This window comes from Eurypyga helias, unplaced genomic scaffold (assembly GCF_000690775.1).
Source record: "Eurypyga helias isolate BGI_N326 unplaced genomic scaffold, ASM69077v1 scaffold1881, whole genome shotgun sequence".
Classification (NCBI taxonomy): Eukaryota; Metazoa; Chordata; class Aves; order Eurypygiformes; family Eurypygidae; genus Eurypyga; species Eurypyga helias.
The window spans coordinates 8,566-34,000 of NW_010228768.1; the positions used below are offsets into that span (position 1 = coordinate 8,566).

At 39.3% G+C, this 25,435-nt stretch overlaps 1 protein-coding gene across 1 annotated transcript; it reads right to left on the reverse strand.

Moving 5' to 3' along the window:
- LOC104515940 (protein WWC3-like) lies at nucleotides 1-25,208 on the reverse strand (the record flags this gene model as incomplete). Its single annotated transcript, XM_010160116.1, has 7 exons — nucleotides 1-78; nucleotides 2,182-2,331; nucleotides 8,866-8,995; nucleotides 14,986-15,065; nucleotides 17,384-17,460; nucleotides 20,510-20,713; nucleotides 25,099-25,208. Coding segments are annotated over 7 exons (829 nt in total), but the record flags the coding sequence as incomplete, so codon positions are not given.
- Nucleotides 25,209-25,435: the final 227 nt, after the last annotated feature.

Consider the following 25,435-nt stretch of genomic DNA (forward strand, 5'->3'; position numbering starts at 1 on the left):
TTACCTTTTCTTGGCCTCTTCATACTGCCAGTTCAGTCTTACTTTGTCTACAAGTCTTGTTTTGTCATCAAACCCAAACTTTTGCAGAGTTGAAGAGCAAGAAGGGGAGGGGGAAAAAAAAAAAAAAAAAGACAGGGAGAAATTAAAAGTTAAAAAGACTCTCACAATAAAGGAATAAATTACTCTCACTTACTGGACTCATTAAAAAAACTCAATGCTTTAAGTAATAACATAAAAATCAATTTTATGCTTTAGAAATCCAAAACTGGTTTCTTGCTAAAAATACAGAAGATAAATTAGCCCTTCCAATAAACTATGATCCTGGAAATCAAGGGTTAGCAGAATCACTGATGAATGGTCAAAGCTTTTCAGTTTTATCCAAGCTTAAAATATCAAGAGTATTTTAATTGAAATATTTTACTACTTGATACAGCTATTTTATGGATAGTTTAATTAGAATTAATTTAGATTACATTCCCCGTACTGTGATGTGTTATACAGCGCTTAGATCATCAGTGCATTTTAAGCCCTATTACAAAAACACCACCTCACCCTTTAATGAGTTGTAGAATGCACATTTATACTACAACTCCTGTTGTATACAGCCCAGTTTCCACAGCAACTTCTCTCCAACTCAGGGCATCAGCAGTTTCCCTCTTTGGAAGTCTGAGTACAGTCTAAGAGTTAAAACCCAAGTCCCTGTTAAGTGCGCTGCTGAAAAACATCTAACTGCTGCTTTTGCTCTCTTCATCATCACACTCGTAAAAAAATCCATCTCTTTTTTACTCCGTTCCACTATTAGTAATTCAGGAAAACAATTAACATAATTATGTAATTTTATTTTCCTGATGAAAAACCTATACCTAATATATATATATTTCAGCCTTTCCTTGACTTGTCTTGGATAGCATTCAATGTGCACTGTGAATGGGAAAACGCTGCTATGTTCCTTTTGGTAACTTGTTTTGGAATTCAATAATGACATCCATGATCAGTCTGAAAAATGGCATCCCAAAAGCACCATCTACCTAACACACTGAAAGACAGCTCAATGCTTGCGAAGTTTTCTTAGACGCTTTAGAAGTTTATGGGCTCAAAAACAGAGATTTCCTCTTCTGTAGAGGACATCTGGAGACATCCAACTTGGCAACTAGTCAGCAGTGAAAGACGACAAAAGAGGAGAAATAGAGGATAAAAGACTACAATTAAAAAGTTACACAGTTCAAGAAAAATTTCTAACCAAATTATGTGGAGTAACATCCAAACTACAGTACTAACAAACCACAAACAGGTTGACGTCTGGCTTTGTTGTCAATCTCATCCACATAAGCAAATGTTTTATTGCTGAAGAACAGCTCGGCTGTCATTGTACCAGTGACAGCCAAGTTTTTATAATTTGGAATACACAGTTTCATTCACACAGAACTATTTCCAGGGAATGCCACTATGTTCTTCTCAAATACTGTATTTAAAGGCATATTTGAGCATAAAGATAGGACACGAGATCAGAATTTTTGTTAGTTTTTAAGAAAAAATACTTGGAGACTAAAAAATATTTCCCTTGTCTCAGAGAAAAGGAACAGATGTCTACTCTGCATCTTTGATTTATATGAACAATGATGACAAGCATGACAAAGACAAGATTTAAAATATATGTATATATACATTCATCACTACTACCAGAATACTAACACCCCACGCTGTTGCACAATCAGGCCTCTACTGCAACTTCAGGCTAGCTAAAGTATTTTCTTCCTTCCTGTATCATTACAAGTATGAGTAAGTCAGAGCTGGTGACATGAAGAGGAGGTCTGCGGACACCTCAGCAAGAGCTGTTACTCACAGATGAACCCACGGTCACCAAAGTGACGACGCGAGAAGTGCTCTGCCAGGCTGGCTGAATCCAGGAGCTGATTTTACCTGTCACTGACCTGCGAGCACGTCGCTATGCCCCTCTGCCACACTCAAGTAAGAGAACCACAAAGCCTACCGCTCATGAGCACCGCTCACACGCTCTGGAAACAAGAAGCAAACACAATTCCCTCGCCACCAATATTGCTTTGGATTTTTCATTCTGCTACAGCCCACACCTCTTAAATTAAAACAGGAAATAACCATGTATCACTATAGTACAAAAGCAGCTTATTTTCTGCAGCGAATGTCTCACACAGGAACACATACCTCTCCAGTGATGTCAGTCTGAGAACAAGCATCGCAGTGTTGTTGAGGTAAACCGGAGTCGCTGAGTGAACTAGAATTGTGCTGGAGATCCTGCAGGGAATCTGTAATACAACAACTATTCCTGAATCCATCTGTTAATTTGGCCAGGCTCTACAGGAGAAGAGATTAAAAAAAAAAAACCCATAGAAAACCTGATTTTTTTAATAATTCTTTTGTTAACAGAAAACAAAGAAAAAATTCATTTTAGAAATATGACAGGTAGCTTGCCTATAAAGACATATTTACAGAAAGTACAATTCATTGTAGTGTTATTAACATGCAGAAGCTTTGTTTTGAAGTAAGTGTCTCCATTTAAAACATGTATCTAATGGCAAACAGATTTTAAATTACTTGGTTTAGATATATGAATGTTTTAGGTTTTGTGTGGCTTACAGTTCTTTAAATCTAGCAGCTGTCAACCTTCAGGTTAGCTGATAGGAAAGACAAATGTGATTCACTTGCCCTTTTGCCATCTTTCAGACAGGTTACATTCCTTAGCAACTACTGCTATCAGATCCAACTTGATGAGTACCTTGTATTGATTGTATTTTTATGACAGTTTATTTCACCCTTGAGCTCTCCTACCCAAGGTTCACATAGCTAAAAAATATTTTACACTTTCGGTTAAGCAAGGGACATCTTTGAGATGCCTAGACAATGACACAAACTGTGAGGTAAAAGCAGAAATGTCGAGCAGTCTTTAAGAGGAAAGGGGAACAGGACAGAATCACACAAAATGTAACAATAACTTGACAATACAATATTGGACCTTTAAGATCACCTAGTCCAACCAATAACCCAGCACTGCTAATACCACCACTAAGCCATGACCCTAAGCATCACATCTATATGTCTCTTAAATACCCCCAGTGATAGTGACTCAGCCACTTCCCTGGGCAGCCTGTTCCAATGCCTGACAACCCTTTCCATGAAGACATTTTTCCTAATATCCAACCCTTTCCATGAAGACATTTTCCCTAATATCCAACCCACACCTCCCCTGGAGCAACTCGAGACAGTTTCCTCTTGTCCTATCGCTTGTCACTTGGAAGATGAGACCAACCCCCAACTCTCTGCAACCTCCTTTCAGGCAGTTGTAGAGAGCAATAAGGTCTCCCATGAGCCTTCTCTTCTCCAGGCTAAACACCCCCAGCTCCCTCAGCCGCTCCCCAAAGCAGTTGTGCTCCAGACCCTTCCCCAGCTCCGCTGCCCTTCTCTGGACACGATCCAGCACTTCTATGTCTTTCTTGTCGTGAAGGGCCAAAACTGAACACAGAATTCAAGATACGGCCTCACCAGTGCCCAGTACAGGGGAACAATCGCTTCCGTGGTCCTGCTGGCCACACTGTCCCTGATGCAGGCCAGGATACAACTGGCCTTCCTGGCCACCTGGGCACACTGCTGGCTCATGTTCAGCCGGCAGTCAACCAACACCGCCAGGTCCTTTTCCCCCAGGCAGCTTCCCAGCCACTCGTCCCCAGGCCTGTAGTGTTGCATGGGGGTGCTGTGACTCAAGTGTAGGACCTGTCACTTGGCCAGGTTTTTACTCAGTGAAGTGTACACCCATCCAAGCCATGAGTAGTCAGTGTCCCACAGCATTCTCCTGGAGAGATGGTGTCAAAGGCATTAATAAGGTCTAGGCAGACAACATTCACAGCCTTTCCCTCATCCACTAAGGTCAGATTAGTCAAGCAGGACATGCTTTTCAAACCCATGCTGACTGGGCCTGATCACCTGCTTGTCCTCTATGTGCCATGTGATGGCACATAAGATGATCTGCTTCATAGCCTTCCCTGGGACTGAGGTCAGACTGACAGGCCTGGAGTTCCCCAGATCCTCCTTCCAGCCCTTGCAGATGGGCATCACACTGGTTAACCTCCAGTCAACTAGGATGTCCCCATTTAGCCAGGACTGATCATGGGTGATGGTGGAAGAGCTGTATCAATTTACAAATCATAACCGAATAAAACCATTTGGTTCTAAAGACACACATAAAAACTCTCAAAACTGCTTATTCCTGTGTCTGAACTACAGAATCAGAGGCAAATCTGAAGCAGCGCACTGGAAGAAGGCTGGCACTTAGGAATCTCAGTGGCTCTGACAACTGATTTGCACCGAGCCCCATTTATTGCCCACATCCAATTACCACAGCATTTTTTCAGTCTTCAAAGCACAGTTTAAAGAGCATAACACATCAATGCTGCCTTTTCTTCCATAAGATTCTTCTAACAGAGTCAAGAAGATGAACCTGTGTAACAGCAACTGGTTGCTGCTCACGGGACCAGCAGGGCCACCTTGCATCCATAGGAATTGCAGCAGGCCTTGAAACTGGCCACAGAAAAACAGCTTTTTCTGGTGCCCTCCATTTTCGTCATTATATACCAGTCCCTCCCTCAGGCTTGCCTCCACTAGAGATGAAAAAGACTAAAAATACCCAGCCTGGTGCAGGACGAATGAACAAGTGGACTCCCTAGCCACAAGAAGGGGGGCCTGTGCTCCTTCCTGCCACCCCCCCAAGTCACACGCACTTTGTCTTCTTCCTATTAGGGAAAGGCAGGGAGAGACATAGGTACCCACGACATGTCGGAGAGCACGTGCTGCTCCCTCTTCAGTCTCCATCTGCTGGTACTACAAGGTCTGAGTGGGGCTGGGATTTTACACTCAGCGCTGGCAGGGACAGAGGATAATGCCAAGCAATGCCAGACCTGCCAGCACTGGGACACAGCTACTACTACTTGCCTCCAGAAGCTCAGTTTGTGTTGGGTCCTCAAAAAAGACAATTCTTCTGCCACCTCCCGACTGAACTGTGTCATCTTAGTAAGAAGGTCAAAGGAAATAGTTTCTTCTCAGACAAGACAGCAAAATTCACTTTCAAGTTATGTTGCCGAAAAGTCCCTGGCTAGTGTCCCTTTTACCCCCCAAGGCTTGCTACAGAATTAACTTCATGACATGGCAAAAAAACCCACAATGTCTTCCACTTCATGAAAATTGCAGAATCCTGTCTAACTCTCTTCAAATCTCACTGGAAATCATCCAGTCCTGTCAGTCTCCTGCTGTATGGAAGATCAAGATGGATCCCTAATGGGTTTGTAACATGGAAATAATAATTTCAAATCATAGCTACACAAACATCTAACATGTCCTCTTCCCAGTGAAGCAGAGCCAGTCCCATGACCAAAAACTGAGGATTCAGAAAACCCTAGGTTTCTCCCAAATAAGCTAAGTCCCACCTGGCACCTTTTGCTACCGCAAACCATGTTACAGGCATATGTAACCCCAAAGACCCTCATACCAGAACTTAAATCTAAACTTCTGTCCATATTTCAACTGCTTTATGCCCTCGTGGTGTGCTCCTGACACCCTCCAGCATCTCCTTGGCAGGTAACGAAGGGCTGCCTGGCTACTGGCCAGGCTTCCTATCTGGGCACAGTTGCTAAACCCAGGGTACTGCTTAAAAATTACACAGCATGTGGCAGGTGGCAATCACCAAGCAGTATCACCTTAACATATATCTGTGTGCACAGCTGACTATGCTCTAGGGTAAGCATATATGCTTTGAGTCCTTCTAGTTGGATGAGTGAAAGCACAGCCTCCAGCAATCCTAACATGGAAAATTACAACCAGAATTAGCATACTTTTAGATAGAAACAATTTATATAAACTGCTAGGAGTCATATCCTCCCCTGCCATATGGAGGAATCCATCTTTCTCTTAGGGTTAATGGATTGTTTACAGCAATCCCACAGAAACTGCCAGACCAGCCTACCATTCCAGGCACACCAGCCTAGACCTACCCAAGAAGACAGAAATGTCATTTCATCACTGCTTATAGCTCTCTGATTTGGAAACTCTCTGCCACATAGTTTCAGAGTAGTTGCTATCTAACCTATTTAGCCCATTTAACTGGTAAAGGAAAAAAAAAGGGAAAAGAAAAAAGGAAAAAACCCCCCAATCCCTATGCTTCCGAAGGACAACATTTCTAAAATCATATGCACATACTGGAACAGAAACAGGAGTATGAAAAGGATGGGGAAGAGTGGGAGGTGGACAGAGAAATACATGCTGCTTTCAAGAACCTAACCACACACCTTGATTACTCAATCTTTTTATATAAAAAGTTTGCCCACTTTTGAGGAGCAATGTCACTGCATATTTAGCTTTATTTGTAACCACAGCACCCAGGTTAAATCTGACCACCCTCTCCTTCCCTCCCACACAGCTTGATCCAATTATCATATTTCTATGACAGCTACAATATTGCAAGCACCTACAGAAGACTGAGTCACTTCTACTATGTTTAGTTCTGTTGCTTATACTGGACAGATTTAAATTAAGAAATAGTAAGAAATTGTCTATTTCCTTTCTCTGAAATAAATCCCCGTCTGTTTACACAATACTTTGAACTTCTCTATAAACACCTTTCAAAACAAAGAGTTTTTCATAAGCAAGCTTGTCCTACCAACAATAGCTTTAAAATGTAGCATTTTCAAGGAAAAAACAACTTCAAAATTGATAGGAAATTAAAAAAAACAAATTCTGAACTCATTAGGAAGATACTTAAAATAGACTTGCACTTGTTTGACAAAGCTAAATAAATCCATAACAAAAATCTTCAACTGATTATAAAAGAGCAAAGCACAGGAAAGTTTGGTGATAAAATCTTTTAAAATTTCATTTTTTTGGTCAAAATTTAAAAAAATATCAGGTAGAAAGCTTGGTGTTTTTGCAGAGCGCAGAAAGTTGGCAGAAATGCACAATTTTTACAACTGTGAATCTTGCAAACTATAGCATTTAATCCCTTATTAGAATTCCAACCAAACCAGAACTCTTTTGCATGCTAGGCCTGTGCAGAACAACTATTTTCTAGATTCTCTGGGACTACAGGTCTATTACTGGATGCTACCCAACAGACTGTCAATAATTACAGAAATGATACCCCCTAGACTGGTATTTCCTGTATGTCACTGAAATCCACGAAGAAGGATGGCAACACTTTTCATTTTTGCGACTGTCTTGTGCAACCTCTAAATTCGGGTGCTGCCAGCATTGCCCAATCCTTGGATGCTGAGCTCGATCCTAGACTTCTAACTCCCTCAACACTGCATTTGAAGAAACTGCAAGTGCACTTATGGTTGGTTTAATAGGTACGACTTTCAAGGCATCTCAATGTTTACAGCTGGATTTAGAGCCACTGAACACTGAAAATGTAAGGAAAAAGGGGGAAAGAAAAAATATCTAGTGGGGGAATCAACTTAAGGCCAGTAGTTAAGCTGCTCCAAGATCTCACACACATCTTTAAATTACAAGTTAGTTTCCTAAAATGTGCGTCACTGCATTCATGAAGAACTGCCTTTCTAATCATTTCTTGCTAGCCAGGCATGTGGAAGACTGAGAACCACTTTAAAACTTGGCCAACACAAAATATCAAGTATGTTAAAAGTTGCCAAGGCAGAAACTTTTCATAGTGACTTAAGTGTTCTGTATACTTGAATAAAGATTTGCGGTACATCAGCTGACCTTTGGGTAATGCTTTGGAGACTGAATAATTGTAGAGCTATGGAAATTCATTATATGCAGATTAGTAGCCACTCATGTCATTTAACAATTAAAAAAATAAAAGAAAACAGCAAAACACTATTGCAGAGAAAACTGAAAGAAAATGTTTGAATTGCAATATTAATTTAGCATGGAACCAAAAATTTAAGTAATAAAGATGTCTTTTTTCACATAGCAGTTTGAAGACTGGGTGAAGAGAACTGTCCTTGTCACCTCTCTGTATCTGCAGCCTATTTGCGCAAGTCTAGACTGAAGTCCTAGTGGTGGCAGAGGCCTGTGGCTCTTTGATCAAGCTCCCATCACATTGATAACGCAGACACAGTGACTGAAAGCCTGAAACTGGATGCAGAATCCAGCCGAAAGTAAGATCACCACTCAGCATGCATCTCCCCTCGATCCTCATGCTTCAATTCACAAAATAATTTAAAGCTTGCACAATGGTTTCTGTATACATTGTATTTAATCCTACTCTTTGAGGGGTTTGTGAGAACATTTGAAATTAACATGTGTCTTGACCTGAGTACTTAAGAGGAGCGCTTGTGGCCAAAAAAGGAGACATGCCAAACTGTAGTACAGTGACACAGAGATCCAGTTTTGTGAAATCCTTATAAAAGGAAGAACATGGTAGATAAACTGGTAAACATTTTAGCACATGAATTCTCAGTCCTACTTCATTATAGGTAATACAAAGAGACATTAAACAAAATGAAAAACAAACAGGGTAAACCTCAGAGTATTTTTGGTTTGGTTTTTTTTTTTTTTTTACATGCAGCATAATGACTCCAAAGCAGCCTTTGATACAGTCAGCAGCAGTGGAAAGCTATATTCAATAAAGACATTGTTCTAAAAGTAAGGATAGTATGTTATCTAAGACAAACATATGAAACGCATATGAAGTCTAGTGTTCACAGCATAAACAACTATATAAACTACTTACCTCTTTCAAGCTGCCTGCTATTGGCAGAAAAATCAGTGTAGACCACCCCACTTTTTTGTTTACACTTGGTAACCCCAGTGCAATCACAAACAAGAAAACAGAGGTAGGTTATTACTTCTTAGCAGCTATTTGTTCAGTAGCGTATTTTTTACCTGCATAAGGTCCTGCCTTTCTTTTTCACCTGTGCATATAGCTTTCTTTATGGTTCGAAGCTCACTCATTATAGCTTGTGCTTCATCCAGTCTGTAATTTGTATGAGCACTTGACATCTTACGATCAATCCTGTTGAACAGATTAAGATTTTCACATAATCAGAAAGCACGTAGATGTTTTAAGACCTCTTGCTTATTCACGTAACACTTTATTTCCATGAATAAAATTATACTCTACTTGGAATCAACACAGCACTCGGTGCCAAGTACACTTGAAAGACAAAACAATGCAATTATCTACCCAGGTTCTGCAGAACCAAAAGTCTCTTGTGTTTAAGATCCTAATGCAGAGCTTGCTTACAGGCATCTGTGGGCTACTTCACGCAACAAAAGTAAAATCAACCTTCAACTAACCTACACAGTAATAACTCAAAAGGAAAAGATTCCTAAGATTTTATTGCAAATGCTTTCCTGCCACTACGGGCATCTTTGAATATCTTTTCTACAATACATCATCTTCTTGTTCTAAAGAACATCATGTGGGACTATCCCAGAAGATTTCAAATGCAAACTCAGCATGAAGCAAGAGCACTACTCACTACACTAGGGTGAAGTACTGCTAATGGTTCCATCTTGACATAAAAATCTCTCATCTTAAGTGGGACATCCACTGTCTGAGTTTTTAAATACTTTTCCAGCAGTTCACAATAGCAGAGGACAACAGATTAGGATGCAGAAGCCTAATCCAGTGTATCATCTTGATAATTTGCTTTGATTTATAGATAAAGACCAGTGACTCTGCAGCACTTAATAAAAGTTCTAGTTGTGTTAAATTCCTGTTAAAATATGAAAACCTCAATTTTCCAGTAAATCTAGCCTAGATAGTGTGCAGATAGAGAAAAGGTGGTACGTGTAATGATCCCTAAAACTGATGCTAAGAATGACCACCTCCAGGAAAAGGTGTGTCGGGTTAACAGAATTAAAGGTAAAAATACATTGGTCATTACACAAGAAATTAGTTTATAAAAGTTGTAGTAGGAGAGGTTATGCTACACATACATGACAAAAATATTCAAACTCTATTTAAAATATTGAGAATAACCAGAAGTTTCAAGGTAGGTATTATATTAAGCTAAGACCGTCAAACAACGCTCACTCAGCATGTTCTGCCAGCTAAACAAAATCAGCGAAATTCCACTTGAAGAAGATTACTTGCTTTAAAATTAAAATATTAAAATGCAAAATCAAAAGGCTTGAATGAAAATTCTGTGGTTTTATTGTGCAGCTCACAATATTTAGGAAAAAAAAAATACAGGTTGGGTTTCTATGCTTTGGGTTTGTTTTTTTTTTCCTGACAGTTCCTGCTTTTGAAGACAACACAAAATAAGCAGAAAGCTTGAGGTTCAGACTTAAACACAATTTTCCCCATGTTGCATAAGAAAATACATAAGCCTTTATGATTTTTGGTTCAAGAACAAGAAAGGACTTAAATGTCATGTGGATTGAAGCTGGACTTTTTGTTTGGTTGGGTTTATTTTCTTTTTGACCTTTTTAACTTGAGTCTTTACTAATTTTTAGTTAAAAATCTTGAAAAGATCAGATAAACTATGGTAAAACAACTAATCCAGCTCACTAGAAGTTACATGAAAAAGGTAACGTGGTTTTAGCTGAAGGTTACCTTAATGTTAAGAACATCGTTTCCATCCAAACATTAGACCTGAAAATGCCTCCTACACAACTGCTCATTATACTGTTTGCCAGGTACAAGGTGGCATTTCAGGAAAAGGAAATTATTTAATTTCAACCAGATTTTTGTCCTGTTACCCACATATTCATGTTCCTGGACGTCACTTTGGAGCCCTACTTATGAATTGATAGTTGTTTAAGGAAAGAATCAGAGAAGTTTCTACTGCCAGAAATATTTGAGCTTAAATCAGTATTGCTGTCAACCTAAACTGATTTAAGTATCTTACAGAATTACTTGTTATTCATCATCTGGTTTGGTGGGGGTTTTTTGCCCTCCTTTCATAATGCTCTGGCTTTGAAAGCCACAAAGTTAGCAGGAATCTCCCATTTTATTAATGGAAAATAGTATGATACGAATACAGATTAGACCTCTCTATGAATAAAAAGAACATTCAAGTAATACACAAAACTATGAACATTTTCTGAGGAAGATATTTCTAGGATATATCGAGTACTAATACACGTGCTAATACACTATTCTCCTCCACATGCTTTCAAATACCCGAGCCTCCCCCATCCTCGCACAGGTCTGTAGTTGAGTTAAAATCTAATTTTAAAGCTTTTGTCAGGTCTCATATCCTCTAGTCTGTAGCTACAAATTGTTTAGTCAGTCCTAATTCCATCTCTCCCAACTTCTCTCAGCGTTCAGTCTGCTCTCGCAGCCAACTGGCCGAGTTTCCATTTCCTTTGTTGCTAAACGCCTTCTTCCTCCAAAATTCCTGCCGGTGAGCAGAAGGGTCACTGAAAACACAAGGGAGGAGGAACTGCTCCTCGGTTTCAGTCCTTGCCGCTGGGTCAGAGGAAGGAGTTTGTTCCAGGAAAGGCTCATCTTTAACCCTGTAACTCTGGGCCACAACAGGATTAGCCACACCTTGGGACAAGGGTACTCGTGGAGGCTGAGGAACACCGTTCACGCAGGGTAGGATCTTTGCAGGCTTTCAGTGGTGAACTCTAGAAAGTCTCCAGTGGGGAAAGGAAGACTGTGATGTCCAAAGGCTTATCACCACACTGCCAAATTTGGATGACACTGTAGAAAATAGAGCCCTAATAAAAAGCTGGAGCACTACAAAGTTTGAAATTCTGACTGTATTGGAGTTGTAGACACATTAAAAAAAAAAAAAAAAATCAATCCTCTCTCCACCCCCTACAAACCCCACTTTTCTCTAGTTGTCTTGTGGTTTGTTGGTTTGGGTTTTTTTTTTTAATTATTATTCTTGAAGATGACTAAGACATTTTACTAAAATTAAAAAGAACAGAAAACAAAACACAGTCCAAGGCAGACACTGAAGGTGGAAAATGTCAATGCAAGAGATTTGCATTTATCAAAGGCATCTGATTCAGACAGCAACATAAAATGATGGAAATACTGAGGAACCTAACCACCCTCACCATAAAACTTGTCTCTTCTCTGAGAGCTTTGCCCAGCAGAGGTTGCACAGGGAGTTGCATGGCAGCAGGATCTGATACCTGCTCATAACACCATTCTGGTCAGACTTTCAAAGCAAACATTCAGCCAGATGTAAAGCCCAAAGTGTGACAGCTCCTAATATTGTTCTTGGCTTATACTTGAAACAAAGCGAAGAACATGGCTTTAACACAGCTGAACAGGATGCATGCCATTCTCAGTTTGGCAGTTACATGAAAATTTGACCTAGCACAAGAAGGAAGATAAATTATGCAGACCAAAAATTTAGAAAAGGTAACAAAAGGGGGAAGTGTCTGAGATGTAAGAAACCTAAGGGGCAAAAAAAAAAAGGGGGGGGGGGGAAAGAAAGAGAAAAAACACACCAGCATTTTTGTTTTAAAGAAGGAACAATGGGTTTCTTTTTAGACAATACGTTTACTTTGTGGATATGCAAAAAAAAAAAAAAAGAAAAAGTACTTCAGCTTCGACTGACCCTTCCCTCCCGACAAATACAAGGGTAGGGGAGAGATTGCCCAGGGACAACCCAGAACACAGGCCTGACTGGTCTGCTGACTACACAAGTAGGCTAGAGAAACTTCTCTCTTCAGCTGATATAGTGCGAGTACTCTCCAAATTGGCTTGCTTCCTACTAGAAGCAAAACAGTCAAAAGAAAGCACGTATCTCACTAGAAAGGCAATTTAAAAATTACTTTAAAAACACAAGACAAACCCACAAGCCTCTGGTTCACGAGTGAAGAAGTCACTGCAGAGAGCAGAGCTCAGCAAGGCCCAAACACCAACAGAAATTCACTGCAACCCCAGATCACACGCCAGCAAAACAGTCCCCCCAGCTTCAGCAAGCAACAACAAATGCCACCCGATGCACCAACAGGACAGAGTGAATGTAGCAACAGCAGCCATGAGCAGCACCGAAGCACTGAGTTGTCATCCCCGAACTTTGAAACGGGACAATTAGGGTGACCACTGACTAATCAGATATGCTTTAAAATAATTCCTCTCGTGAATGTCTCCCCTATACCCCCATCCTGGACTATGGGCAGCTTCACTTGGGCTAAAATCCAAGACTAACATTTGTATTCTTAATCATTCACAGACTTTACTTTTCAAAAACTTGCACTACTTTGCTGGACTATCTTAAATGAATTACATTATTTAAAACAATCTTGAGTTTCAAATGGCCTTCAAATACTTTCGTCATTCTAGTCAAGTGGTTAGTCCTTTCATATAACAATTGAACCTATTCCCTTAAAATAACCCAATAACCAGGACAAGGAAAACAAACAGAGAAAAGTAGAAAAGGCAAAGCAATTCTTACTCAAAGAAAATACAATTAAGAATATTCAGACAAAAATGCTTTTGTTCCGTTACTGCTTAGGTATCTAGGCCACCATCCTAAAATGTTGTCTATACTTAAAATATTTGCTGTTTCAATACACCGAGTGCTTAACTTTACTAATTTGCAGTTAATATCATACATTAACAATTCTGTAAATTACCTGTAAATACTTCATGCAGTCAATAAAACTGTATTTATGCCTGAAATGATTACATTCTAACTGCCAATGAAGGATTTTGGTTGAACAAGTTTTCTTATCTGAAGTTTTTAAAACGCATTATAAAACAACAGAACCCTGTAAGCTTAAAACAAAAAACCCCCAAATCACCACAATATAAAGTGCATGCATTACTCCCTCTCCTTTAAAAGTAAAATCTGAGTCTCTTTCCTTATAATATCGTTTTGTTGACGTAACACCAATCAAAATCAAAGTTGGAAATCAGTAACCTAATTGCTCCAGAATACCTGGAACCTTGCCAGAATTCCTCAAGCAAAAGTGTGTGTCCATAATTTGTAGCACCAACGCAATAAATCCAAAGCTTCAAAATATGTCCACAGATACTGTACTTGTGCTGCAAAAGGCATTAGACATGCAACAGTTCCAACATTTTCAGGAAGCGCCTGCATTAGGCAGTTTGTTCACATGCATGCTGGAAAACAGGCCAAAATTTCTAAATGCATGGCCACATGTCCAAAGCAAATCCAAGAGCTGTTCAACATATGGTCTAACTCCTGGCCTTGTTGAACAGATCTGGAAGTCACAACAACCTGTGTTTACCTGCTGTCTTTTCCATGGCCCGGCAACCTCTCTCCCTATCCCACTGGGCATCCCGCGTATGTGCTACATATGTGTAGGTGACTAAGCAGCGCACAGATGGAAGTCACTCAGTTCCCATCTGATGGCCTGCAGGAAGAGTGGCAGGGAGAAGGTCACCACCTTTGTCACCACTGAGCACAAAGGAAACAGAGCTCAGGCTGCCTAATAGCCTTGGGAGCAGGGGCAAATTGCTCTGAGCTCCCTTCCCTTGCAGGGAGAGGACAAGGAGTCACGTTTACATGCACTTGTTCTGCACACATGCAACAAAATCCAGGGTCTCTCAGACCATCAGATTTACTGTACACAGACAAATCAGCTGTACTGCACAGAAAGAGGCAACCTGACCATCAGGCAAAAGGGAGAAGCAGTGTTGCTGTGTACATCTTTCCCCCCGGGGAGAAGTCTTGTGCCCAGCCTGAAAGCCTCTGTACTGTTCACAGGAAAACGACTACTGCACGGTGCTTTGGGCTGTGCTCCAGGCGGTAGGTATCTCCAAAAAATGTTTGGAAAATATTTTAAAAATCTAATTCCACCCTGACATCTTCAGGAAGAGTTGAAGAACAGGGCCTATAAAACTGGTTTATGTGGATCTATGAAATCACCATTCCAAGCAATTCTGTCCAACCCTTCTTCCATCACTTCACACTGTTCTCACCCCGCATCAGTATCGCAGCAGAAATTCTGAAGCAAAGCAATTAAGAGTTTTCAAACTTTTTTTTTTTGGCAATGCTTTAAGAGATTCATTCCAAGGTGAATAAAGAAAAAAAAAAATCCTCCCACAAACTCTTAACTTACTCTTGCAGAGTTTCTACTCCTTTTTCTTTATATTGCAGTTCCTGCTTCATCTGTGCCAATTCTCGTTTTAGCCTAGAAAGCTGAATATAACAAAATAACTTAAAATATGTAACAGAAGCTTTCATATTACAAATAATTGTTTTTCAAATGCAAAATCTTAAGTTACTTTAAAAAATCGAAGTGATAATCCAGTATCTCTTCTTATTTTGCTTTAAAATTTACATTAAAACAACACAAGACTTTCTGACATATTGCCAAGACACAACCAAACAGTGGTCACAACATCCACGTTTCAAAGTATCAATATCCTCATCTGTTCTATTGGTTTTCTGTCTCCAATAGCTTATGCCATCAGACAGCGAGTTTCAATCCATCTGAGTTTTGTTCTCTCCTTGTAGCACACAGACACCTCCCAACCATCTTCAACTCTTAGCCAACTTTAAAAAAGACTGAACATGCAATGCTGTTAATTTTTCAATCCAGGAAACCAAAACCACTGGCAACAGCATCGTCCTCTCTCCCAGAAATGGCAGCCTGATGTTCTACAGTTATTTCCATGTTGTCCTGCCCCCTCAATCCCCCCACCAATTACCTTAATCCAACTAGTGAGCATAAATCAAAAGGGACAAAGCTGCGATGTCTCCAAAACCACGTTTTTGTGGTTTTATGAAAACAGTTACCTGAGTAGGTTGGGCAGACCTTGGAAAAGCGCTACCAGCACCAAGAGTGATCTGCACAGAAATAGTTCCTTGCCCTCCAAAGCTGGTAGATAGCTGAGAGCAACGTGGGGAGGGGGACGCAAGGGGCTATGGACAAATGGGGGGAATGGAGGTGCTTCAGTGTGCAGTGGCGAGTTGTAAGAGAGAACTGAGAGCCCAAAGAGGGGGCAGGGATGGAAGAAAAAAGCTCTCTTCTCAAGCTATCAAAATTGGTACCTCTTCTAAGATTTACCCAGAGCGCTCTTGATTTGCCCATGTCTGTCAGTGAATGACAAAATCATTAGTTAAAAAAAAAAAAACAAACCACCCACACCACATAAACTAGAAAGAGACTAAAAAGAAAATCCCACATAGCCTTCCCCTTTCTTCAAAACTCATCACACCTTCCCCCCAAACACTCCTATACCCTCACTAACTCTTCCAACTCACCAGAAGTAAAATTAAAAAAAAAAAAAAAATCACTATTATCACGTACACAAACACTTCATCATATGTATTTTATCCTCTTACCTGAAAAAACTCAATGCCTATGCACACTGAACAGGTTACACTACGCACTTAGGAAAACATTTTGTTTTGAGATACAGGAACAGAAAAAAAGAGCCATATAAGTGAAGACCTTATATATTTTTTTTATTAATATTTAATGAGGCTTATTTTCTTGTTGAGAATATGCTGACATTTAGAGTATGTAAAACAAGCAAACACTAGTCAGCACGTAGTAAACACATACAGAGAGAATAAATGCCTTTGAAGGGTGGCAAACAGGATTTATTTTCAGAGGCACTCATGTGAAAAGTGGTCACTACAACAAAAATGGAACACTATCCAGCAAAGATAAGTATTTTTTATTTATTTTGTGAACTGAGTGCCTGGCATGCTAAATCCCATTTTATCTATTAATAAAAAGAAACACAATTTAGAAATAGGTTCTAGAGCTTAATATTATAAACTGGTTTTATTTATGACTACTATATCAATTTGCCTGAAACCAACATGCAGACTTTAACTCTTTGCTAAAGCAGCAAGGGAGAAATTCAAGTCGACAACTATTTCAACAAAGACTGTAACAAAAGTATAACTCTAGTTTAAAAAGAAAATATATATACACATATATATATAAATGCAATACTTCTTCTAGAACTGCCTATCACTGTCAGAACACTTGAACTACCCTTCCCTCATAGAGGAGATCCGGCCAAATCAGCTGAAAAGTTTTATTTGCCCAACATGTCTACTGAATTGTGAACAGATTTCCAAATAAATGGCTAAATCTAGAGTTTGACGACATCCATGTAAACCCACTGAAAATGGGTAAATGGGAAAATATGAAGACAGTGGGCTTGAACTGCACTTAATCAAGAAAGAATTCGGCTGGAGAGTATTTACTACTTGTGGCAGTTTGCAGAGAGAAAGCAGTTTCTGAAAGCCTGGCTGTCTTTGACATTCGTGACAAGATCTTTATGCTTGTAACATGGAAAATGCAAGACTTTGCAAGTCATTGAAATGCAGTGAATACAGAACAATAGGTCAGAGTAGAAAAGCAATTCTTAATATTATGTTTCCAAATATGCATGCAACATCCAATGCAAATGCTAAGGTAAAAGAAAACCACATAGTCCTCCTCCATTCCCCATGCCTAATTCATATTTTTACAAAATGATAAGAAGATTACTTACTCTGTCACGTCGGCTGGCTATTTCTGCTTTTATCTGATATGGGTCATACTTGGTATTAGTTGAAAATCCAGAGAATGCTAAACAGATGGAAAAGAGCATTTTACATGTTGTGGGGTTTTTTTTCTTTAATACACCTGTTAATATGTGACGCTATTTCATAGCCCATTGCGTTCATTCTGTGTGTTCCATGTCACTAGGTTTTACAATAACCCTGTGCTAAATTACAGCTGAAGAATTACCTGTGGCCTGCCTGATTTTTTTTTTTTTTTGTCCTCAACAACAAGAGTTGTATATAGCAGCACTGCACACTGCCTAAAAAGCAATGAGCTTCGATGACAGGATGGTGGCATTCACTGATGCAAGCAATTTGTGTAACATTTACAACTGCTAATTGCTTTCCAGGTATGCTGAATTAACAGCATGGTAGGGAGTAAAGTACCAAAACTACTGTCAGAGTACAGTTCAATCCACTTCAGAGTGAAGCTGCCTCCTAAAGCAACAGCGTAGGGTACTGACATACAGACCAACCTCTGGCAAGTGAGTACTTCGCACAGCGCATCTAGAGTCAGGCCATGATTCCAAGCTGTGGCGTTACAAGCTAAGGCCTAGACGGATGAAGTAAAGGTCCTAGAGGATAGGCTGGGCAAGACCAACCATGATTTATTGCGTGAGTCGTTCACAGCAGCACTTGCCCACTGAAAAATGCCTGGTATGTGGGTGGATGGGGTTGTGCTGTTAGACCTACCATTCCTTTGTAGAGTTGAAGGCTGCTGTTTTGAAACCCATATCCATGTCTGCATTGCACTGAGCCTGTCAACTCTCGAAAGAATACTGCAATGCCAAGGTCACATCAAGCGTGCAGGAACTTGCCAAAATGAGTAGTCATGCCTGGACTAATTCTCTAAATCCAGGATTTTCTATGGATATTTTTTTTTTTAAACAGTGCTGATCACAACTGAGTCACAAAACTGCTGCATGGGCACCTCCCTGTCAACCCACAAGCACTGAGCTCACACCACCTCCCACTCATGAGCACACGACACTGAGTTAATGGCAGCACCCACACGCAAAGAGGAGGAAAACAGCTTGTAAAGTTTTAGTTCTTTTAACTCAAGAGATTGAAACAAGTGGTGGTGGAGGCAGGAATATTCGCAGTAAGTGCCCAACTTTGGCCATGTAATTGCACTTGAACGCAGAGCCTTCGATTTCTGTACAATAAATGGAGAAGAAGGGAGTGGAGGAGTTGGATTAAGAAAAGCAAGTGGAGAAGCCTCGGGGAATCTTGAGTTGACAGCATGATTAATCCCCAAAGGGGTTTTTTGGTTGGTTGGTTGATGTTTTGGTTTTGGGAGGTTTGGTTTGGGTTTTTTTAATATATCATCTGACTAACCATGCCATCCCATTTTCCCAAATCAGATGCATATGGCCTTAAACCAATATAAAACATATTAACACATCTGTAGAAAATTAAACTTTTCACCTCAAAACCAGTGAAAATCTTATTTAAACAAATTTACAGTATTTCATTATTGATTCCAAAGATATACCAAAAAAAGAAATCTACCAGAAGACTGAGAAACGTAAGTCAACTGACATAGCATTAGCATTCATACTACAGATAACCTCCTGTTTTGTAGTTTTTAAGTCGCATTTTGTTGCTGTTTCAAGCAACTTGGTTTTCCAAGAGCTCTAAAAATATGAAAACCAGGTTTCATTTTTCTAGTATGTTATCTTCAATGGAACTTTATTTCTATACATTCACCTGAAGCAATTCAAAGTACCCCATAGAACTACTACAAATTTTGTCAAAAAACAAAGAGCCCAAGTTCCTAGAAAAGTATTGTACTAAATGGAAATTTAGATTTTATAATCTAATAGAATATTGATTGCACTATCTTTTACCTTATTCCAAGTATTTAAACAGTAGTTAAACACTTTAATCAATAATTTCTTTTTTAAAAAAAACTTTAAGAAAAAAAAATTAATCTTTCCTAATAATTCTCAAGAAACTTCAACATAACAGGGAGAAATAAGACTAGTCACATCTGTTCAGTTATGTCACAAACTAAATTACAGAAGACATATTTAAGACTAATCAAAAATATGAGATAATCCCAGTTCAGCAGTAAAAGAACACTTGGTCAAGACCATGTGGGACACCTTAGCCCTAGGAAACATCTTTTATTCAGGATTTTGGCATACAAATTAATTACCTTGGATTAATAAATACTAGTGGATCAGTAGCTAAACACTTCTATACGGATGACTGCTTTGAACCCGACCCCTGCCAGGTTTCTTGAACATTTTCAGAAAGGGCTAAACAGAGCTTCCCATACTTACCACATACATGGGATTTGCCAGCAAATCCGGCAGTTTGGCAATGGCTGTACACACGGCAGCCACTGAAAAGTCACCAGTGCAGTGTAACTCCACCACCTTTCCACCTGATGGGTAGGTATGCCCACTTCATACACTCCTTTGAACTAGACTGTTTTGACTCTTCAGCAAAGACACCTTTTCCTGTTGCACCAGCCAACAGCCACGACAGCAGTGCAACAGCTTCAGATTTCAGAAAAAGTGTATGATCTGCTTCAAGCTACTGGGAACATCTGAAGAATGAAAAGGGCAGGAAATAAAGCCTCTGTGACCTACACCACCAGCATTAGGATCAGATACTGGCATTCAAGAATAAGGTGCGCTAATGAAACACCAGATCCTACTTTGTGGTCAGAGGTACTCTTGACCATAGATTTGCAGAAGGCTTCCCCTAACCTGACAGGTCAACCCCATGTCAAGGGTGGAATAATCTATGAATTTAGGAGTGCAAATAGGTGGGTAGTCCAGAAATATTACCTTGGTTTTGTTGCCTTGCACAAGGCATCACTATGACTGGCTCCAAGATAGCTAGAGATGCTAGGATATATCCCTGTTAAAAAGCCATGTTCTAATGGACTTAACAGGAAATGGAAGCCCTTGAATAGCAGAGCCAAGGGATAGCGCCTCACTTCTGTAGTCAGGATCTTCACACAGAGGAGAACCAGGTGATGGAAACACTTCACACTATTTCCAACACCACGTCTTTTGTAAGGGGAGGTGGGTAAGTCAAGAAGAGACTAGTAAACTCACAGCTGGCATAGGAACGGCTGTCATCCTCACACATTTTGTGCAACTGTTGATACTCTTGTTGTGCTAGCTCAAAACGCTGCTGCTTTATTTGGTAAATCTCTTTCTTGGCGTTGAGTGCCTCCTGGGCAACTATTAAATATTCCTTTAGCATGCGTTCCTGCTCCCTTCTCCATTGCTCCCTTGGGTCCTCAATTTGTGTGAGCTCTAAAGGAGAAAAGCATAAAAGAAAAATACAAATTATTTTGTTAAGGTCTGTTCTCAACTAGCACACCTAACACTACAGTGGTCAAAATCACTCCAGCCTGGACGAGAAGAAGGAAGGATGCTGAGTGAAAGAACAGGAAAAGACCTTTCAAATCTAAAAGCCATTTCAATTTCATTCTTTTATTTATCAGCTAGAGCAAACCCACAGAAAAGTGTTTTGACTCTAACCTTCCCTCGTAGCCAACTTGAAAATTCTAAGGACTACCTAACAACCCAGAGCCATGTAGGAGAGAAAAAGGTATCTTAATGCTTAACCCGTAACTCCACAAATAGTTGAAAAAGCCCTAAGATACTACATACAACTTCACAAGTATAACATCCTTAAAGGTCAGTGACTACACACTTGCGTTAATTAAGAATAAAGTCATTCAACAGAAAAATTATCGTTTTCATCTCAAATCCATAAAAGCATTTAAACTGCTGCTTTTTTTTGGTTTTGGTCTTCAGAAACAGCACTCTCATGCTTTCCCTTTCCAGGGTTTAAAACAGTTCATATTCAAACACAAATTAAAAATAGGTTTCCAGTACAAAATCTTTCCTGCATATAATGGTTTTCAAAGTTATTATCATACAGAAATCTCTTTGCAGTTCCAAAGACGTTTGAAGCGGACACATGCATTAAAATCCTATAAAATTACTGGCTCATTAGTTTTCTTTTTGTGGTGATGCTCAAGCTAGCAAATATGTTTTACATGAGGATGCCCTTGTAACATCTCATGTCCAAGTGAATCTTAATTTCTGATGATTGAGGCTCTACAGGTAAGAAGTTGCTGCAGATGCAATGTCACTGTTCAAAGCAGTGGCAGAACCTACAGCACAGTCAGGAGGTAAGCACCTACTCATTTTTTTTTCTCATGAAAGATGAAAGCCAGTTATGTTTTGTATTAATCTTCTGTATATAATTCAGTATATATTGGTGTCAGCGATGAAATGAGAAACTATAGAAGACTGAGCCAAACACTTTATGAGCTTTAATGGTGTCAAGGTCATACTAGCAGCTCTACCATTTGAGAGCCATCTGAAAAGTACATAAACAAAAACATGAAGCTCATCTAGGAACAGTACTTACAAGAGATTTGTATATTAGGTTCCTATGAACGTTTTTCTGAACAGCTGTAACGTTTTTCTCCCCATAACTCCTCAACACAACAATGTTGTGCCTACAGTTCTGCAACTTCTCCCCAGATGCCAGGGACCCTCAATTCTCAGCAGTACCTTCTAGCTCCAATTCCCCCAAATTACCTTTGGAGCCCAGGACAGGATGTACTGTGGCTTGTTCCAGTCTCCATAAATTCTTCTCTGCATCCAGGGCAAGCAGAAAAGACTTCACACTGCAGCCCATCCTTTACTGATAGCATGATAGTTTGCAATGCTATCTCATCTGTCTTTAAATATTCCTGAAATCCCTGCAAATTTCATGTTCCTAAAACTGCTAATACCCTATGGAAACTATGCAGATATTGAGAAGTACTTATGAGACAGAAAAGCTGGATCTTAGTGTCTCTTTTAGAATAGGAAATTAATAGTTCTAATCTCAAAAAACAACCAAGGCTAAAATGTTATGCTGTGTCACACATTAAGCTTCTCAAGTCCTATACTATAGGGCACTGCATCTTTTCTTGAATTATTTCAGAAGCCTTCTCAAACACTGGCAGCATTCTTCTGAGGCAGTAAAACTTATTCATGACAATCTCTTCTGCTTTATGAAGTACAGAGGCTTCGCTTTACCCTGGATTTCTACACGTTTGCCATGTAACAACAAAACTAAAGCTGCACTGCATAATAAAAAAAAAAAAATCACATCCTTCGTTTCCTTATAACCAACTAAAAAAAAAAAAAATTAAAAAACCTACAGTAATTCAAAAATAGCCCCAGACAAATGCAGAGAACATATTATTTCCCCCACCAGGGAATGCCAAACTGGTTAAAGGAGACTTCAAAGGCTCCCAAGACTCTGAGGAGGAGGGAAAGCAATTCCGTGTCTGGCAGCCACCAAGGTTTTTAAGCGATGTTTGGACAAGAGCCAAGAGCAGCTCAGTAAGGGTGTCAACAAAATACTGAATTTACAGAACAAGATGGAGATCAGGGTTGGAAGCACCATTGAGATTTACAGAAGATTCCTCTGTTCCTGGGGTTTTTCAATATAAATGAAAAGTTATTGCCTAGAAATCTTTTTATTACTTTCTTGGTAAACAAACATAGCAAGAGGCTTGGAAAAATAAGATATATTACTGTTTTCTTTTAAAAGGTGCAAGGGCAAAAAGCTTAAGACTGTGCACAAAGCGTGAGAGGTCCCTGGTAAGCATAACTTTAGAAAGACTCCCTCTGAATTATCCCTTGCATTTTCTCACAGTATTTCTTGAAACCGAAGCACTTTAACTGTTTTGTCAATTAACACAAAACTCCAATGCTGTATAAAGCATTTAACCAGACAGCCACAAACGTGAGCCTGAATGTTTTCATGTTCAAGCTGCCGTTCAAAGTATTTCAGACATAGTTCAGAATACAATGTTAAGGACTCATTTCACAAAAACATTTCTACACCATCTCTGCCACTTGCCTGACACCATCCCATGATGCACATGATTGTTTGCTCATTAGTCCTCACTTCTACAAAGGAGGTTAATGCAGTCTTGATTGGTACCTTTGTTGTCCACTTTAAAATTGGATCAAGTATCCTAGTAATTGTCAGTAATGATTATCCAGCTATATCATCAGCTCTGTCTTCCTTCTGAATGTAAATCTTGCTTGTATATGCAAGCACTGTATTAGCCTAAGGGTGACAAACCCATTTTGCTGTGACGGCTGAATTACTGTTTAGGATAATATCTGTGGGCTGCAAGTAATTAGTTATCTTGAAAGAGACAAATTTTGCAACCTTGTGAATTGCAGAATGATTCCTTTCATTCAGTTCAGCACAGATCCTATGAAGTTTCTATTCCTCTGTTCATATATTACCTTTATTTAACTCCTAATATGATTAGCTTTACTTTCCCAGGCTTGGATGCCCCATCCCTGGATGTCTTCAAGGCCAGGCTGGGTAAGGCTTTGAGCAACCTGGTCTAGTGGAAGGTGTCCCTGCCCATGGCAGGGGGTTGGAACTGGATGGTCTTTAAGGTCCCTTCCAACCCAAACCATTCTGATTTTAATATGTGCATTCATACACATGTACATAGGTTGTTGCAAGTGCGGTCCATTACTTCACTCCAATGTAAATCTCCCTTTTTATTAAACTTCAGCATTAACTAAAGTTCCCATGACAGGTTAAACAGCAATCATTAAGCTACTACTTCTTTTAAACATAAAGGTAAGAATTACCTTTATGTTTAAATTACATTTAGGTAAGAATTACCTAACAGTCTGTATTTATTGCCTTTCAATTGTCTCAGCTATCTGTCCTCGTGATCAGTGCATTAACAGCTCTTTAAAGTTTATTATTTAATTTGTGATCTTTTTAAATTTCACAACAACTAAGTGCCTGTGTGGGACAAACAATATCATAGGAACATTTGTTATTCTGCTGGGTTTTTTAAAAAATAAGTAATTGTGAAACCACAATACATAAGTAATTCCAATGATGGCACAAAGCCAAAAACTACTTCTACACTTCTATTTTTTAATTGACAATTGAGGTTGTTTTTACAGTTTATACTATTTACCATTGCTGTGATAGGCCATACAACTCCTTTCTTCTTTTATCCCTCCCCATCAACTGCCGATTCCCACAATATTAAAAGCATTCACTCACTGGTGATAAGTAGCTTAATGATAGCAGCACAGCAGTAACAGCAGCAGTATTACGAAGCTGTAAAAGATAACTTTTTTTTTAAAGTACAACTGGCTAATATGCCAGACAGTGGTGATACAAAGCTCAGCATAGTCCAAAGGAAAAACATTGGAAATCTCTCCCTCTCAGTTTCCAAAAGGGACATCTGTTGTCTTTTTGATAGCACTTTTACTGTATTAAACATAAAACATATACTGACTAAGAAGTGAGGAGGTTATTGTATTTAATAGTGCTTCTAATTAAAAATCAGGACTTCCCTCAGAATGTATTTTGGTTTTTAGTATAGAAGAGTGAACTATGGATGACTGGGAAAATAGGAAATACACGGTAACTCAAATCATAGTCTGTAAATTTCTTTACACATGGAAGGAGGATTGTGGCCCCATTTGAAAGATGAGAAAACAGATACTGCAAGAAATTACTTGCATACATTTTCTTACTGTGGTATGAGGTGCAAAAATGGTATCGGAAACAAAGTTCGTGCCATCAGTTAACATCAGCTTGCGAGATTCCTCAAGATAATCATACAACTACTCACGATTTATGTGGTCCATATAATAAACTCCAATCTGTTGATCGTAAACAGTTTCCCATCCTAAAGGAAGCTCATCACCGACACAGTCAGCAAATGTCAATGGCTTTGTAATCCTGTAAAAATAAAACCAACACAAATAAATACAAAAGGTGCAGAGTTTATAGTGCAATAAATATTAGTACATGTTTTGAAGATACCTCCATCATTTGATCACAAACCAGTTATGCTTCTTAGGAATGTGCTAATAACTACAAACATACAGTTTCAAAATAAAATTTCATTTAAATATGCTGACAGATACTCCCTGAACAGGTAAGACAAGCTTCTCCCTTCAAGTTTC